Below are 17,916 nucleotides of genomic sequence, written 5' to 3'. Positions count from 1 at the left end.
ATCTCTGCGAGTTCGAGACCAGCCTGGTCTACAGAGCTAGTTCCAGGACAGGCTCCAAAGCCACAGAGAAACCCTGTCTCGAAAAACAAAAAAAAAAACAAAAACAAAAACAAAAAAACAAAAATAAAATACAAGGAAATGATGTATTTTATAGTGATATTTTATTTATAATCTAACAAATAAAGCTTGCCTAAAGATCAGAGAAGCAAAGCAACCAACCACTAGAGAGCTCTTACCTCTATGAAATCTTCAGAAAAGAAAGCATGAGTTCCTGTCTCATCCCACTTTGTATTCCTCTCTAGTGCTGATATTAAAGGCGTGTAACATCACTGCTTGGTCTCTATGGCTAACTAGTGTGACTGCTGGGATTAAAGGTGTGTGCCAACACTGCCAGGCCTGTATAGCTGACTATTGTGACTGCTTTGCATTCTGATCTTCAGGCAAGCTTTATTTGTTAGATCATAAATAAAACATCACTATATCTCCCCTTTTTGTCTAATATAAAAAAGAAGGCTATAGCTAATAATAAGAAAAACTATATACAATAAGTGTAATAACTGTATACAGTGTATACAGGCAGTAAGCACATTAACGATGTCTAGTCCATTTATATTTGACAAATTCAGAGGAAGCACTTTATTATCTATCCTATCTTGGTGAGTCCAGAGTCTTGTACCTAATTTAATTTCTGTCATAACTTGCATTACTATCCAAAACTATCTTTTGATAAATCTCAACCTTATACAATTTACACTTCTTTAGTGAATTTTCTTTCTGAGTCTCATAAACAAAGAAAACTATAAACATATATATATATATATATATATATATATATATATATATTAGGTTCTTTAATTGTTCAGGGAAAAAGTTTCCTCAGAAATGACAGGAAATGACAGAACTGAATTTAGCATAAGGGCTTGGGAGTGGTCCCTCAAGGAGTTTCCTGATGGTAAAAGGTTACTTTGAATGTCCCTTGTTGATCTACATTCATTATTCTAATGCTTGCCTTTGCTACACTTTCTGCATAATCCAGAAGGGAGGAGTGTTTTGCTTTGATTATGCTTATAAAAAACCTTGTTTCTCAGAATGCCCTGTTTACAATCCCTTTTAAGGTGACCTTGTTTGCCACAATTATAACACATGACATTTCAATTTTTCCTCAAACCTCTGGAAATTATCTGTCCTATCCAAACATCATTATGGTCATGAGATTCAATATTGATTGTATCTCAGATCCATTCCTGCAAGAGTGCTGACCTTGCTTTTAAAGACCTAATTATGTATCCTTTTGCATTGAGAATTAGCATTTTCAAAAGCCAGAGATTCAATTATTATTTGTCTAGCTTCTGAATTTGGTATCATTCTATTTACTGCTTAAATGAGTCTTTGTAAGAAATCGGTTAAGACTTCCTTTGGGCTCTGTGAAACTTTAGTAAGTGACTCAATTTTCTTTCCTTCTTCTCCAATTCTGTCCCAAGCATTCAAAGCTGACATACAGCATAAAGCCAAGGTGTGATCATCATATAAATATTACCTTTCTACAGTAGCATAATCTTTTTCTCCAAGAAGTTGATCTTGGGAGATTTCTATACTTTTTGCTTTACTCCATTGTTCAATAGTCTTAGCCTCTTCTCTGAACCAGGCAGTCAATTGTAATTGTGGACCAGGTTCTAAAACAGCTTTAACCAAGTCTATCCAGTCTTTAGGGATAATTCTATTACAAATTGATCATGAGTTTAGCATTTGTTTCACAAATGGTGAAGGCATGCCATATGAAGCTATCACTTCCTTGAATCTCCTTAAATCCAGCATTTCCATAGGAGTCCATTGAACTCTTGCACAGCCTTAGGGATATTTGCATTTGGTAGTCATTTCTGTAAGGTTACTGTATATATTAAGGTTGGTTGTTTGAAAACCTTAGGCTGTTCCTCTCTAACGTTATAATGCAATGCTGAAATTGGTTATCCACTAAATTCCTTCATCTGAATCTGAATATCTCTATGATTTATTTTATTAAGTTTTTCTAAGGCCTGCATCTTGGCAGTCAAACTGAACAACTTTTTAAGAGATAAGCCAAGAATTATCAAAATGACAACACGGATTATCAAAATGATAATTAATAGTATGTCATTCCTGGTTGATTATCTCTTCATTTAATTGTTCCATTTTAAAATCATGTATTATGTAATCATACAGAGACCTGATTTTTTTCTATCATAACTGTGTCTTCCATTTTTTTTTAACATGGGAAAAACTCTCCCTTTTAATTAATTCCTCCCTTTAAAGAATTCCACGTTTTCTCACCAAATCTGCCACCAGTGACGATGAAGATGCAAAGCTTATTGCTGTTGTATAGAACAGTAAAAGCCTGACTGGATTTCAAGGTAGCTACCTAGTTTGGCAGCAGTTTGAGAAGAGGGGTCAGGAAAAGCACACCAGGAGAAAAGAAAGAAAAACTTAGCTGGTAGAGCAGTGACTCCAGCCATGTGTAGCTTGGTTTTATGCTGGCGGATGTAAAGCATTTATGACCTCTCCTAAAATTTTACTTTTTAATGTTAAAACTTTAAACATAATTACATAATTTCTCCCTTTCCTTTCCTTTCTCTAACCCCTCCGATGAATGCACAGACCCTCTGCTTCCTCCCCCAAATCATGGATTCTTTTTCTTTAGTTGTTCCATATGCATGCATACAAATAAATAAATTTAGAGCCTAAATACATGCATACCCCTGTATGACCTGTTTAGTGTAACTTGTGTGCATATGATTTCGGGAATGACTACTTGGTGGTGGACAGTCAATTAGAAGACTCATCCCTGTGGAAAACAACTTCTTCAGTGCTCCATTGCCTCTACGTGGGGCCCTGTGACATTTCTTCCTTCCATGTTAGCATGCCTATTGGTGTTGTCGGGTCTTGTTTAGGCAGCCATATTGTTGCAATGTCACGGAACTTCCCAGCCTTTTCAAGGAGACACGATCTCCAGCAGCTTTAAAACTTGAGTCCTCCACTTCTCTTCCTATTTTTTTTTTTTTGATTTTTCGAGACAGGGTTTCTCCGGAGCTTTTTGGTTCCTGTCCTGGAACTAGCTCTTGTAGACCAGGCTGGCCTCGAACTCACAGAGATCCGCCTGCCTCTGCCTCCCGAGTGCTGGGATTAAAGGCGTGCGCCACCACCGCCCGGCTCTCTCCCTATTTCTTGTGCCTGTCTGTGATTTATGGTCACTGCCCCATTTACAGTCTGCCACTTGCATGTGTCTGCGCCTGCCTGAATGCTTCCAGACCTCTGACTGTCCCTATGCACCTCTGTCTCCAATAGAGGGCTTTGCTCTGTATTTATTGAGCATCACAGAAAACCTCGCATGGGGAAGGAAGCGGGGTTCTCTATACAAATCTCTAACAGTTTTTATAAAGGAAGAAACTTTGTGGAATCCGATTGACAAATTAGCAAATGTGACTAAAAACAGATAATGTTTCCAGCACTGATTGTAGACACATTTTATAAAATTGCCTTCAGCAAATGATTACTATAGCACACACACAGACACACACGCACACACACACACACACACACACACACACACACACACACACACACACACGATTTTTCTGGATCATAGGCAAGGACGAATACATAACTTGAGTGTAAAGCTATGCATTACTTTAGGCTGTAAAAGGGGATTTCATGGAAAATCTGAGGCAAGGAAGTTTGTTCTCTTAAAGGCAAGTTAAACTTAAACTGGCTGAGTACATAGTAGGGCAGACAACTCAATTCATATTCTTAAATAATCTTAAGGTATAGCATTAACTTGACTGTGAGGTTCATGTAAGTTCAGTTTTTTGGAGGTCAAAAATGTTTTCATGAAATTGTACTACTACACTTAAAGTATAGGAGACAGAGTTTAGCTTGCTTTGTTGTAGAAAGATGGGAAAGAACAGTTCCCTATCTCCATTATGAAAACCAGTGATAAAAATGGTTTCTATTTACTGTGAAGTTAAGCTATTCAAGTTTAAAATGATAGAATATAGCAAATTAAAACCACGTCTGTAATACAGATTAACATATTTAAATTTATTATTACTATTGTGAAGTAATTTCTCTCCTTCCACTTTTACATGGGTCCTGAAGACCAAACTCACTCAGGTCTCAGGTTTCTATGTTTGCTTAAAGCCACATCGTATGTGCTTACATAAAAATCCATCGCTATGTTGCTAAGATTTCACTAGAATTGTCTCCAGAGTGCTTCACCTTCAGCTTTGCTCAGAACCAACAAGTCATCTCTGGGTATTTTGAGAAAGAAAATGAAAGAAATGGAAACTTTGGGTTGCATTTGCTCTCTTGAGAACTGCAGGGCCAACAGATGAGCACTGTGTGCTGTCGATGTCTGATATGCGAATTAGTTTTATACTAGGAGGACAAAGAGCTGTGTGGCCTGGTATGAGATCATGGTTCAAAGTAAACACATTTTGTGACCTGATAATGCTATGGTAACCAGGAAGCTGAAGTCCAAGCAGAAGGGGAACATCACTAGGCTGTATCAACAGGGGAAGTCATGTGATTGGTGGGCTGCTTTAGGGAGCATTGCATTTGAACAGAGGGGGTTTGCATAACATATTTGTGCTCGGGAACTGAGATGTTCTTGGAAAACAATGTCCTCCTGCTCCATGCTGAGTAGGAGTGATCATCATTTACTGAGGCAGCAACAGTGTGACATGGACAAAGCTCAGGAAAAGTCCTCAGGGTCTCAGGAAAACAATTTACAAAATCTCTGACCACAAAACCCTGAACCTGTCTCTACTCTCGAAAAAGATGGAAGAAGATCAGCCCTACAGGATAATGTGATGAACGGTTCATGACACAGTGGTGTCAGTGCCACTGACAGTAAGTCTGAACATCCTTCAACTTATTAATTAGGTACTGCTTAGCTTTTTAGCCATTTCAGATTTAAAAATCACCTCAATTCCTATGTCACTTTAAAGGAGATTGATATATAATTGTACTATATTATCAATATAATTATCAAATATATTATCAAAATAATTGTATTACCATTATAATACAATTATGAATATTTTCCTAAGAAATATTTCCTCTTAGCTAATCTGGCCTCAATTTTCAAGTCAGTATAAACTCAATTTTTTTTTATTTTCAAGAATTCTGATACAGTCAAATTCAGAATATCTGTATAGTCAAGGCAAATATTAAAAGTTTGTTTCACTGAATCTTGCTTTTGTTCAACAAAAATAAGTTATGATTTCATAATTCTTGAATAATCTTTGTAGAAGGAATATTCTGACTTCCTGCAAAGGTGTTCTAAATACTTACTTTTATTTAATAACTAGCCTATACACATTTGCTTTATATCAACCATGTAAAGAGTACTTTACCAGATTTTGGAGAAAAATAAATAAAGTGTGTTGGCTTAGATACAACTGGTTGCGGACACACCCTCTGCTCTTTCTGGGCCAACAGAGCCTGGAGGTTTCCCCTATGTATGTACTGTTGTTTGGATGGGTGCTCCTCAAAGCCTGTACACCAACCAAATCATTGGTTGAAATCTCTGAGGAGAAGCAAAGCAGAAGGAAGTTTGGTCACTTTTGAAAGGAGTGTTAGGACCTTGTCCTTTCCTCGTTTTTTTCTGATTTTTGTTTTCTGAATGCCACAAGGTGAATAGGCTTCCTCCTCCATGTGGCCCTTCTATTAAACACTGTGCTACCACAGACTCCAGGCAGAAAGCACACAGCCATGGGCTGAAAAACTCCAAGTTCTTCTTTTTAGGTTGACCACATCAATGTCAAAAAGAAAAGCTGCTCAGTACAGTCAGGAAGTTATGTCTGGCTCAGCAACAAGTCAGGATTAGCTCGTTACAGTTAAGGAAGCCCATTCTCTGTTCTATACGTTTTCCATTATGAAATGGCTATGACACCTGAGTGTACACTGGCACTTTTATATATGGTATTTGGGAAGATGGAGAGATGTTTCTGGTAAAGAGCAATGGCGGATTCTACAGAGGATACTGTTCGATTCCTAGCACCCACATGGTGATTCACAACTATCTGTAATCCCAACTGGGATCTGACACCCTTTTCTAGCCTACCTTGCACACTGCATGCACATGGGGCACCTATTATACTCACAGGCAAAATGTTCATACACATAAAAATAGTACAAAATAACTCCATTTGGAGCTACGGAGGTGATGGGAAAATCCAGCTATGACTTAGTGCGGTGGTTTCAACCTGCAATCTCAGCACCAGAAAAGGTATTTCCGAAGCCATCCTAAACTATGTTGTAAGATTATGGCTCAACAAAACCATGAGATAGAGAAGCAGGTTAGTGGCTGAACATTTGCCTTGCACGTGCAAGGCCTTGGATGTCACTCCCAGTATTGATAGAAAACAAACAAACAAACAAACTGACAAGCGAATGGAACAGCTCCAGAAGCCACACAGCTGCAACAAGAGTCCAAGACGTGGTTATCCACTGAGTCTGTTTTCCTGGGAGAACCCACATAACTACTTCTTTTTAATGGAGAAGAAAATATTCTTATTGCTTAACCAACTTTTTGGGGATTTAATTCTACATAATTGTACTGTTTTCCTTACTGCTGTGCCAAAATACTGGGCAAAAATACCTAAGGAAAGAAGAGTCTATTTCGGCTCATACATTCATGGCAAGGAGATCATGGCAGCCAAATGTGAGGCAGCTGCTCACATTGTGTTTTCAGCAGGAAGCAGAGAGAGGTGAATGCTCATGTTTGACTCTTTGCCACAGTGGAATGATATCAGCCCATGGAATGATACCACTCATAGTCAGAAGGTGTCGTTCCCGTCTTCGTTAACCTAATCTAGAAAGTTCTTCTGAGACACAGCCAGAGGTTTGTCTGCTAGGTGATTCTAGACCCTGTAAGGTTGATATCTACTGCTTTCTGCTTACCAACATTTTGAAATAGCAGTGTTTTCAGGGATTGTTAGCATACATTTGTTCTTTTGTAGCCATCCGTTCCACAGGCACAGATTCAGTGAAATAAGATTTAAAAATATTTGCATCCATATTGAATAGGCATGGAATTTCTTTGTTGTCATTTTTGTCTGAATAATACATGCAATATCTTTTTAGTGAGATTTCAGTATTTTAATTACCCTAGAGATGACTGGGAGAATGGAAAGCTGTGTGTGAGATACATGCAGATGCTGTGCCATTTCATATGGGAGTTGAACACCAGCAAAATCTAGCATTTGTTGCGATACTTGGAACCAGTCCTCCGTGGGCAGCCAGGGACGGCTGCGGAAAATCCCAAGTATTGCTTGCACATAGCGCATCATTAGGAAGATGTATGGTTATGTGCATTGAGGTTTTTCTAAAATTTATTAATTTCAGCACGAGCAATCCACTTCTAAGAATTGATCCCAAATAAATAATCTTTAATGTAGAAAATTCATTATGTATAAAGCTGTTTGTGGCAGATTTGCTTATGAATAATGAACAGTTTGAAGGCAGTTAATTATTTAACACTGGGGAAAGTGTGAATATATTTTGGGACATGCATACAATAGATGCAAATCAGAAAAATTATGCAACATAAAACTATGACTGTATAATCTTACATTTACATGAAATGCTATTTTGACATTAACAGAAAGAATTAATATAAAAATTGTAATGTTGCATATTATTCTAGATTTACTATGTAATAAGCCTATAAAATGCAATCAAATAAATGAGAGTTTAGCAATGGCTTCCTTTGAATATAAATATTATTTTCTTCTATTACTTTTTTATATTTTATATATTTTTTTTTACATTGAATTACCATTGCCTTTGTAATCAGGGGAGAAATTGGCAATTCCAGGGAAAGCTTACTAGACACTTTCCTGGTCAGATTCCTCCCCTTCGAGCTCTTTAGAGGAGACTCAACTGCTTTTATTTTTATTTAAAATAAGTCAAGTTTCAGCACAGAAAGATTTTTCTCTTTTAGTCTAAATTTCAAATGTACAATGGAAGACGAAGGAACTCAGCAATTATTTTTTTGTTCTTTCCCCAATTGCCACTGGGATAATGCATTTGTAAGAGGCAATTTTCTGACTTCGGAAAAACTAGATACATCACATTAGAAATGGATTTCTGTGCGGTGTCTCAGAGCAGTCCTGCTGTTCAGATAGCAGTTGCATTGACACAAAATTTTCCTACATGTGTCTTCCTATTGGAGTTTTCTTATTTTTTGTAAAGCGTGCATTTCTGCTGAAGACTAGGCATAGACAGAATGAGTCACTCTCCATGGGGTGGTGGGTGAGGGATTGGAGGAGGAATAACATGAAAAAGTCAGTATCATGAGTGTGAGCACACATCCACCTCATGCAGTCTGGAGGTCGCTTGCTTGCTGTCCTGGTTATTTTTTTCAGATGCAATGACAGAACATCATGAACACAGCAACTTAGAAAACATTTCATGTGTGGCTTATGGTTCCAGAAGGCTAGAGTCCATGACCATCATGGTGGGTAGAACCACAGCAGGCAGGCAGTCATGAGGCTGAAGCAATAGCTAAGCACTTACATCTTAGTCCACAAGCAAGAAGCAGGGAGAGCTAACTATGGAATGGCGGGAGCTTTTTGAAACCTCAAGGATTTCCCCCAGTGACAAACCTCCCACAACAAGGCCACACCTCCTAACCCTTCCCAAATAGTCTCACTAACTGGAGACTAAGTATTCAAATAGTAGAGCCTACAGGGGCTGGTCTCATTCGAACCACTGTACTTCACTCACTGGTCTCCATAGCCTGTGTCCATATCGTAATGCAAAATACACTTAGGCCTGCTTCAGAAGTCTCCATAATCTTTCACAGACTCAGCAGTTTCGGAGTCTAAAGTCTCTTCTGAGACAAAAGGAATCACTTAATTGTAACACTGTGAAAAATCAAAAGGCAAATTAAATACTTATATACTGGCACAGAGTATGTATTAACATTTTCAAAGGGAGGAATGGGGCAGGGTGAGGAAATAATGGATCAAAGCAACACCGGAACCCAGCAGGGCCCACTCCAAATGCTGTATTTCTCTTCTGATATGAAAGTGCTCAGACGGCTCCATCCTTCTAATTTTGCTGTCTGCAACTCCCTTCTCTCCCTTGCGCTGGTTCCTCTCCTTCTATGCAGCTCTGCCTGGCAGTCATCCCATCCCTCTGGCACCTCCAACACTCTGGGGGTCTCCAGTGCCATCCCAGGTTTCGCTTTAACAGCCTCACACAATGGCTTCTCAGTTCCTGCCTTGGCTTCTCTGGGTAACAAACTGTAATCTGGGCATGTAAGTCAAATAAACTCTTTCTTTCCCCAGCTTGCTTTTGGTCATGGCTTTATCCCAGAGAAGCCAAGGCAGAGGGATGTTTGTGCTAAGCCTTGCTTATAGCCTCTTGCAGCTTTAAAGTCATCTGTGCCTCCTGCCTACTACCACCTGCTAAAATTTTATGCCAAAGAACCCGGCAATTGCCATATAGTAAAACTGACTCAGGGCAGGCACGGAACACATTAGAAAGATGTCTTCATCCATTTGCTGCTGCCATAACAGGTTAGCCGAGACTGGGTAACATATAGAGAACAGACTCTTATTCTCTTGCAGTTCTGTGGGACGGGGTATCTAAAATCAATGTGCTGTCCTCTACTGCAGACTCTCTGCTGCGTCATCTCATGGGGGAGAGGCAGAGAGATCACAGAAGGACAAGGAGAGAGAAGCAGGGGTGGAGCTGCTGTTCTCATGAAGAAACCACTCCTACAATAGGGGCACTCGTCAATTCATAAAGGTGGAGCCCCAGGATTCGATAACCTTGTGAAATTCCCGTTCTTAGTTACAATTTGATACTGCTACCATGGTAAATGTTTTTTTTTTTTTTTTACGTAAATTAACCCATTTATTTAGTTGACTGTGCACTCTTGAGTAGGCTTGGGTATCAAATGGTAGCGCTTTTACTGGTCTTTCAGTTCCTTCAGTCTTCTGATGGCAGACTTCACTGTGACGGCTGAAGTCGTGTTGTAGGTCCAGGCCCCGCCAGCCACTGTTTTCATGCAGGAGCCACAGTGCCAGATGCCGACCGCTCGTCTCTTCATCTTGGTCTTGCCACAGAAAGAGCACGTGTACTTGGCGTGCTGGCTGATTTCAATTTGCTTCACCATTTTCCGGAGGGAGGCACCATAGCGGGTCCCGTATTTCCCGACGATCCCGACCTTCTTGGTGTGTTTAGCCATGTCGCCGGAACCTAAGCCAAGCACGGAGAGGAAGAGGTAAATGAATTTTTATGTGAGATTTGGAAGGGGAAACGTTCAACATCCAGAGTGTATATGCAGTATTGTGTATGTGTATTTTTATGTGTACACATATGATGAACAGACACAGTGAGGAACTTGTGAATTTCTACCAACTTCTTTCATGCCTCTACCCCCTTTCTGAGGCTCTCCTTGCTGTCACTAATTTTGGAGCAATAGAATTTTTCAGCATCATATCAGACCCATGACATTATCTTACTGTATAACTTGGGTTTCTGGTTACACCAGTATTATCTACATATCGCAAAGTATAAGACAACAGTGGGCGAGCATTTTATATTCAGAGGAGTATACTTTAAAATAATAAGAGACATCCAATAGGGCAACATTGTGGAAAAAGTTCCATTATCTTCAGTGGAGAGAAATGTCATATTTATTCTTCTAAACCAGTTTGATTGTTTTCCTCCTCCAACAGGGCTTGTAGGGAAAACTATCTTTAATCCTCTTAAGAGATACTCCTTGTTATAAGAACCCAGGGAATCAGAAGACTGCCTGTGATCTAAATTCTTCCTGGGTTCCATCAGCAGGTCGGGTCAGGCCCTCATTCCATGGAGGGTCAGGAGATCCATTACTGACAGTCCTATGGGCCCTTCTTACCTTACCTCTCTCAGACTGGTCTGTCAGGCTCTTGTTGCACCAGAGTAATTCTGCATGCCCAACTCTGGAAGGTTCTGCCACATATACTCTGGGGCATGGGTAAAAATACTGAAAATGGGTCCAGGGTCTTTATCCGTGTTGTGATTCCCTGATTTATGTGGCCATTTCCCTTATTAACTTGCAAAAATGATTTAGGTTAAGTCAAGGGGATTCCTGGGGATCCAATTAATAAGATGATTAAATCTCATATATTTATCAATTCATAGTTCAATAAATAGTTCCTGGAACCACTAGAAAATGATACTGTTCATTTGCTGTTTACCTCTGACTACACTGGGACAACAAATGGACATTTTAAAAGGGTCCTCTTACTTCTCTGATATGGGAGTCCCCTCTGTATGCTGTGATTACCATTAATGAATAAAGAAACTGCTTTGGACCTATATCAGGGCAGAACTTAGGTAGGTAGGGAAAACTAAACTGAATGCTTGTGATTACCATCAATGAATAAAGAAACTGCTTTGGACCTATATCAGGGCAGAACTTAGGTAGGTAGGGAAAACTAAACTGAATGCTGGGAGAAATGAGGTGGAGTCAGAGAGAAGCCACAACCACATGGCGGTACACAAATTAATAAAGATGGGCTAAATTAAGATATAAGAGTTAGCCAATAAGAAGTTAGCGCTAATGGGCCAAGCAGTGATGTGAATAATATAGTTTCTGTGTGGTTATTTTGGGGCTGAGTGGCTGGGAACAAACTAGTAGCCCCCTCCTACAGTACTCCTAATCTTTACCCACAAAATGTGAGTAAACTATGACTTGATTGCACATTTAATGTACCTTGTATCTCTGATTGAGTCTTTAAATTGTTGGCATTATTCCTAAATTTATAAGATTCATGTGCAAGCTGGCATTGGTGATGCATGCCTTTAATCCAAGCACTTGGGAGGCAGAGGCAGGTGGATCTCTGTGAGTTTGAGGCCAACCTGGTCTACAAGAGCTAGTTTCAGAACAGGCTCCAAAGCTACAGACAAACCCTGTCTCGAAAAAACAAAGAAATAAGAATTCTGTGTAAATGAATTATTGAAAGTACGGTGCTTTATAAACTATTTCTTTATAAAAATTTCTTGATTACATTTGATAACTATTTGCTTGGCTGTTATTTCTAGATGATTTGTTATCAAAACTCCTGGAGCCAATTCTTATTATGCAGTGAGTGATTTATCTCCAAAGGTCCTACTTTGAAGCCCTAACCTACTGTACCATGGGATATGACTTTACTTGAGGTGGGACCATTGTAGATAGTTGAGGACATATTGGAGTTGTTGGGTCTCTAATTAGGTACAAGTTGTTTTCTTACAAAGAGAAAACTGTCAGAGGTGAGAGTGTTCTATACATCAAAGAATGCTGCATATGGCCAACAAACCTCCAGTGGTCAGAGAACCAGTCCTTCTTGTCCCCCAGCCAGGCAAACCTTGGGGAAATATTTCTGTTGTCTACAGCACTTAACTTAAGATACAGTGTTTGAAAGCTTCAAAAAGGTAATACAACCACTACTACTTAATCAAAGGGAGACAGATTCATTTGGTTAAAATGCAGGTCTCTATTGTTTATATTTGTTTCATCTGGGCATTTGATTACAGAACCATTTTCAAACTACTGCAGGTTTTAGGAGATTAATGTCAAATATGGTGTATATCCCCAGAAGGACTGGGGTCTAAGTACTGATGACTCTTAAGGTTAAGTGTTTAAAGAACTATTTTAAATTCTATGTAATGAAAAATTTTAGCATTGCTCTTTTTTTTTTTTTTGGAAGCGTGTATGAAACCTAGGTCTTTGAAATTCCTAGTATTTTCTTCACGATTATTCTGGTAAAAGCAGAAAAGTTGGCTGCTAACATGTCTTTATCTTCCTTCCTGGAAATCTAGCCCTTCAATTCTTTTTTGCTTTCTCTATGAATGTTTCTGTAGACTCTAAAGTTTAAGAGTGCAAATAATTTGTACTTGAGATGTATTTGTGGTATGTGTGGTCACAGGTCCCTGGAGCTTGAAGATCAAATGGAACATCACAAGCCACTCTTTGCAAAGTGCTCGGAGAACACTTTGTTTCCCAGGAGTTGGGGCTATTACGCATAGCTCTCGAGTTCCTAAGATTTTAGTTGTTGAGGAGATAGGTAAGGTTCATCTTTCCAGTTATGCTTTGCAAAAATATGGAAAGCTATGCAAAACTGAAGACTTTGGTATTTCTGACAATGTTTTGTCTGCAAAGGAAACAGAGCACACTTTTTTTACTGATGAATATTTAAAAATCTCAGAGGCCATTACTAAAATTAAACACATTTCTATTTGTGAGTTTTGAGTTCTGCATTCTTGTTAAGAGTTTGTGATAGTATTAATTATACATATGATAGCTTACTTTCAATTCACCTCGCCAGGGGAATGAAACTCTCAAATTGTTGCAAATAACAGATGTGCCTGCTTATATGCGCTGTTTATAATTTTTAAGTCTTTATTATCTCCATACATTTAACAGGAGAGAACATCTAATGTTGCATATAAATGACTTAACATTTTGAGATGCTGGAGATTTACATATATTTAAATCAGGAATTGAAAGTGTTGTCTTTGTTCATTGTCCTGCTATTCCTTAAGAATGACACACCCATTGAATATTTGCTTATCTTCAAGGTAGAACCTGTATTGTACGATGCTCTGGGGAGAAGCAGGGTACAAAAATATGGTAAGTTGTTGTTCTCAGAGAATTTATTTGGGGTCTCAAATGGTAGTGTACAGAAAGTCCCACGCTGTGATTTGAATTTGAGATGCCCCTCCACCTTGTGTCAAAGGCTTGGTTGACACCGTGATTGGATGGTGATGTCACTAGTTTGACTGGCTTTCTTTTTAAAATTTTTTTTAAAAAGTTTATTTATTTATGTATTTTTTAGGTCTAAGTGCTCCATCTACATGTTTCCCTGCAGGCCACAAGAGGATATCAGATCCCACTATAGATGGCTGTGAGCCACCATGTGGTTGTTGGGAATTGGCTCGGGATCTCTAGGAGAGCAGTCAATGAATGCTTTTAACCCCTGAGGCATCTTTAATTCACTATATTTTTTTTATTGAAGTTATTCTTTCACCTGCAGAAATTCATTAAATAACACAGCAAGAATTCTGCTGAAATATAAAATGGTTGGGCAGAAAATGGACAAAGGAGAGGATGGATCGTAGCCTAAGGCAGAGTGGAAGGAGAACCATAGAAATCAATACAAAGCTGTTTTTAAGCCAAGACATTGACCTTTAGTTGCCTGAAATTTTACTTCCAAAACAATTGAACTCCTGCAATTAAAAACTATTAACTCTTTGAGAATTTCAAATAAAGTATTTTGGTCATAATCACCTCAACTCATCTGCTTTCTCATCTGGAGCCACCTGACCTTCCTAACCACCCAATTTCTCGTCCTCTTTTTTATTATCGAATAATCTATCAATTCTAATTTGTGCTGTCCTCATACTTCTGGATGTGGGGCCACTGGAGTAATACCAGAAGCCACAGAGTTAATGAAGATTGATTCTTCCTCCTCTAGCGGCTATCAACTGTCAATAGCTCTTCAACTTAGGGTGGAGATTCGGGAATGCCTCCCCACCCCAAACTGCAGTGTTGGTTGGCTTGAGCTTGAGTAGGCCTTGTGCAGGCAACCGCACAGCTGCTCTGACATCATGAGTGAAGCAGCTCTGTCAATTCCAGAAAACACTGTTCTGCTCCTGTCTCTCCCTGACCTCTGGCTCTTCTCTATTTCTGTCACCTCTTCTGAAATGAGTGATCCCCGAGCCTTGTGGGAGAGGGGTGTGATATAGATGTCTTGGTTGTGTCTGAACACACTGCTGGTAACTATTCTCTGCACTGTGGTCAGTTGTGAGTTGCTGCATTAACCACTGTCGACTTCACAACGAGACCTCTCTGACAATTAGAGAGCTGCACTAATCTATGAACATAGAGCTGTGTATTTACAGGGGAGTTTGTCCGCATGTCAATTTGTCAAAACTAGAGTAGTAGATTCACCCCTCGGACCTGTGAGCTACTCAACCATGGGATTTTATGGGGATTTATACTATAAAGTATGTGTTTCCTACTGTGGAACAGGCTTTAAATCCAATCAGAAAGTGGTTGGTTCTCCCATAACATTTGTGCCACTAATGACCTCACGTTCATACCTTGCCACACCAGCTATTATTGCCGTTCTGAGGCTGGGTAAGACCTCTGCTGACTCCCCGCTGCTTCCCTAGCAGCCTGGACAGCGCCTTCCAGTACTAAGAAAGGTAGCCAGCAGATAAGAAGTTTCCTAGGCAGTACTGATTTGATTTATTCATGTCCTATGATCATATGTCCTATATGGTAAATGAATATGAGGTCTTCAGCAATAGAGTCCTACCATCAAGTTCTGGTAGGTAGCCAGGATCAGTGTCAATAACATGCATTGTTTTTGGAGTCCATGGGACACTAACAACTCAAGGGGAGTTATTCTAAACCCAGGGCTGGGCTTTTTATTTGGCAGACTATAGTTTCTGGGATTAACATTATCCTCTGTGTAGGAAAACTGTTTTACACATACACTTATGTGCGTGCGTGCACACACACATGCACACGCACACACACACACACTCACAGTCCCATCACAATTAAGGGCCAGCTGTTTTTAGCTCGGACTACTAGTTTGTTACTCAATGTTTCTTTCGATTATATTTAACATTAAATCATCCAGTAAACACCCTTTGTTCTTAAACATTTGATGAGGGAAACTTTTAAAGCAATTTGATATGGCAGTGTACTTTCTGGCTCAAGCAGACGATTGAAGGTAGATTTTTTTTAAGTGAGGTTTTCAAACATTCCATCTCATGCTAAGAGATTATTTCTTTGTCCGTCTCTTGATATAAAAGATGCATTCTCCTCCAGTTTCATAATGAGTCTTTCTCTCAGGCACTAGGATTCTATCTGGATACATATAGATATCTGGATATATATATAATCCAGATAGATTCCTAGTATATATACACCTCATTTCATATCCCAGTGAATCTTATTGGGTCTGGCATGATGTACGACCCCTCCCCTCAGATTCTCTGTTTCATGCATGACCACTAGAACCCTTCACATAAGCTCTGACCTGATCAACTCTGGAGTAGAGGTAGGGTTCAAAATCCATTGACTTTTTCATCAACAGCTGGCCACTCTTCTTCTAGTTCTTGATTTTGTCAAGAATGAGTCAAATTTCAGTCTCCTGGAATCTTCAACCTTCTGTGTTTACTTATTTATCTCTCCAAGTGCTGTCATTGATCCCTGACTACTTTTCTATTATTGAACACTAATTAGCAGAACTATTCAAAAATTTATTTTAAAAACGTTAAAAATTTATCTTGAAAACTTCTTTTCTCACTGAAGGAAACAAACACACAACCAATCCACTTTTTCTGCTTGAATCATGTATCAGGATCACTAAGTGATTAATAAAGGTAAAGTTCTCTATATAAAAATATTACAGGTTATAAAATTAAAAAGAGATAATGAAATATGAATATTATCACTTTATTAACCATTAATGATGTAGTTAAACCATGGTGGCTTTACTGACATAACTGAATATCAACATGTAGAAGAATGCAAATAGATCCATATCTATCACCATACAAATATTCAAGTTCAAATGGATCAAAGATTTCAACATAAAGCCAACCACACTGAACGTCATAGAAGAGAAGTGGGAAGTACACTTGAACACATTGGCACAGAAAACCACTTCCTAAATACAGCCCCAGTAGGAAAGACACTGAGAGAAACAATTAATAAATGGGACTTCCTGAAACTGAGAAGCTTCTCTAAAGCAAAGGACATGGTCAACAAGACAAAACAGCAGCCTAAAGAATGAGAAAAGATCTTTACCAACCACACATCAGATAGAGGACTGATCTCCAAAATATACAAAGAACTCAATAAACTTGACATCAAAAGAACATATAATCCAATAAAATGGGGTACAAACCTAAACAGAGAGCTCTTAAACAGGTGAATCTCAAATGGCTGACAGAAATTTAAGGAAATGCTCAACATCCTTAGCCATCAGAGAAACACAAATCAAAACAATTCTCAAATTTCATTTTACACCTGTCAGAATGGCCAAGATAAAAAACATTGATGAAATCTTATGGAGAGGATGTGGGGTAAAGGGAACACTCTTCCATTGCTGATGGGAGTGCAAACTGGTACAGCTACTTTGGAAATCAGTATGACAGTTTCTCAGAATATTAGGAAACAATCTTCCTCAAGACCCAGCAATACCACTTCTGAGTATATACCCAAAAGCGTGTTTAGTCATACCCCAAGGACATGTGCTCAACTATGTTCATAGCAGCATTATTTGTCATAGCCAGAACCTGGAAACAACCTAGATGTTCCTCAACCAAAGAATGAATAAAGCAAATGTGGTACATTTACACAATGGAATACTACACAGTGGTAAAAAATAATGACATCTTGAAACTTGCAGGCAAATGGATGATTAGAGAAAAAAACCATATTGAGTGAGGTAACCCAGATCTAGAAAAACAAATATAATATGTACTTACTCATAAGTGAAAATATTGAGTGAGGTAACCCAGATCTAGAAAAACAAATATAATATGTACTTACTCATAAGTGATTTTTACACACAAAACAAAGAAAAACAAGCCTATAGTCTACAACCCCAGAGAACCTAGACTACAAAGAGGACCCTAAGAGGGACATACATGGATCTACATAGGAAGTAGGAAAAGACAAGATCTCATAGGGGTCATGGGAGAGGTTAGAGGAGAGAGTGGAAAAAGGGAGGGGAGTGGAGAAAAATGTATAGGTTAATTAAAACAATAAAAAAGATGTCCAATTTTACAAATTATCAAATAAAAAATGGTGGTTTTAGTTGTTACCATGATAAGAGGAGAAAGCTTTGAACATCCTGTATATCAGTACATCACTAC

At 38.8% G+C, this 17,916-nt stretch overlaps 1 protein-coding gene across 1 annotated transcript; it reads right to left on the bottom strand.

Annotated features, from left to right (window-relative positions):
* Positions 1-9,878: 9,878 nt before the first annotated feature.
* LOC142832612 (large ribosomal subunit protein eL43-like) lies at positions 9,879-10,265 on the bottom strand. The gene has a single exon (XM_075943175.1). It carries the CDS (start codon positions 10,232-10,234, stop codon positions 9,956-9,958), a length of 279 nt encoding a protein of 92 aa, XP_075799290.1. The 5' UTR covers positions 10,235-10,265; the 3' UTR covers positions 9,879-9,955.
* Between the last annotated feature and the right edge of the window lie 7,651 nt (positions 10,266-17,916).

The sequence above is a fragment of the Microtus pennsylvanicus genome, chromosome 12, assembly GCF_037038515.1.
Source record: "Microtus pennsylvanicus isolate mMicPen1 chromosome 12, mMicPen1.hap1, whole genome shotgun sequence".
Classification (NCBI taxonomy): Eukaryota; Metazoa; Chordata; class Mammalia; order Rodentia; family Cricetidae; genus Microtus; species Microtus pennsylvanicus.
This window is presented reverse-complemented; position numbering and strand designations above follow the sequence as displayed.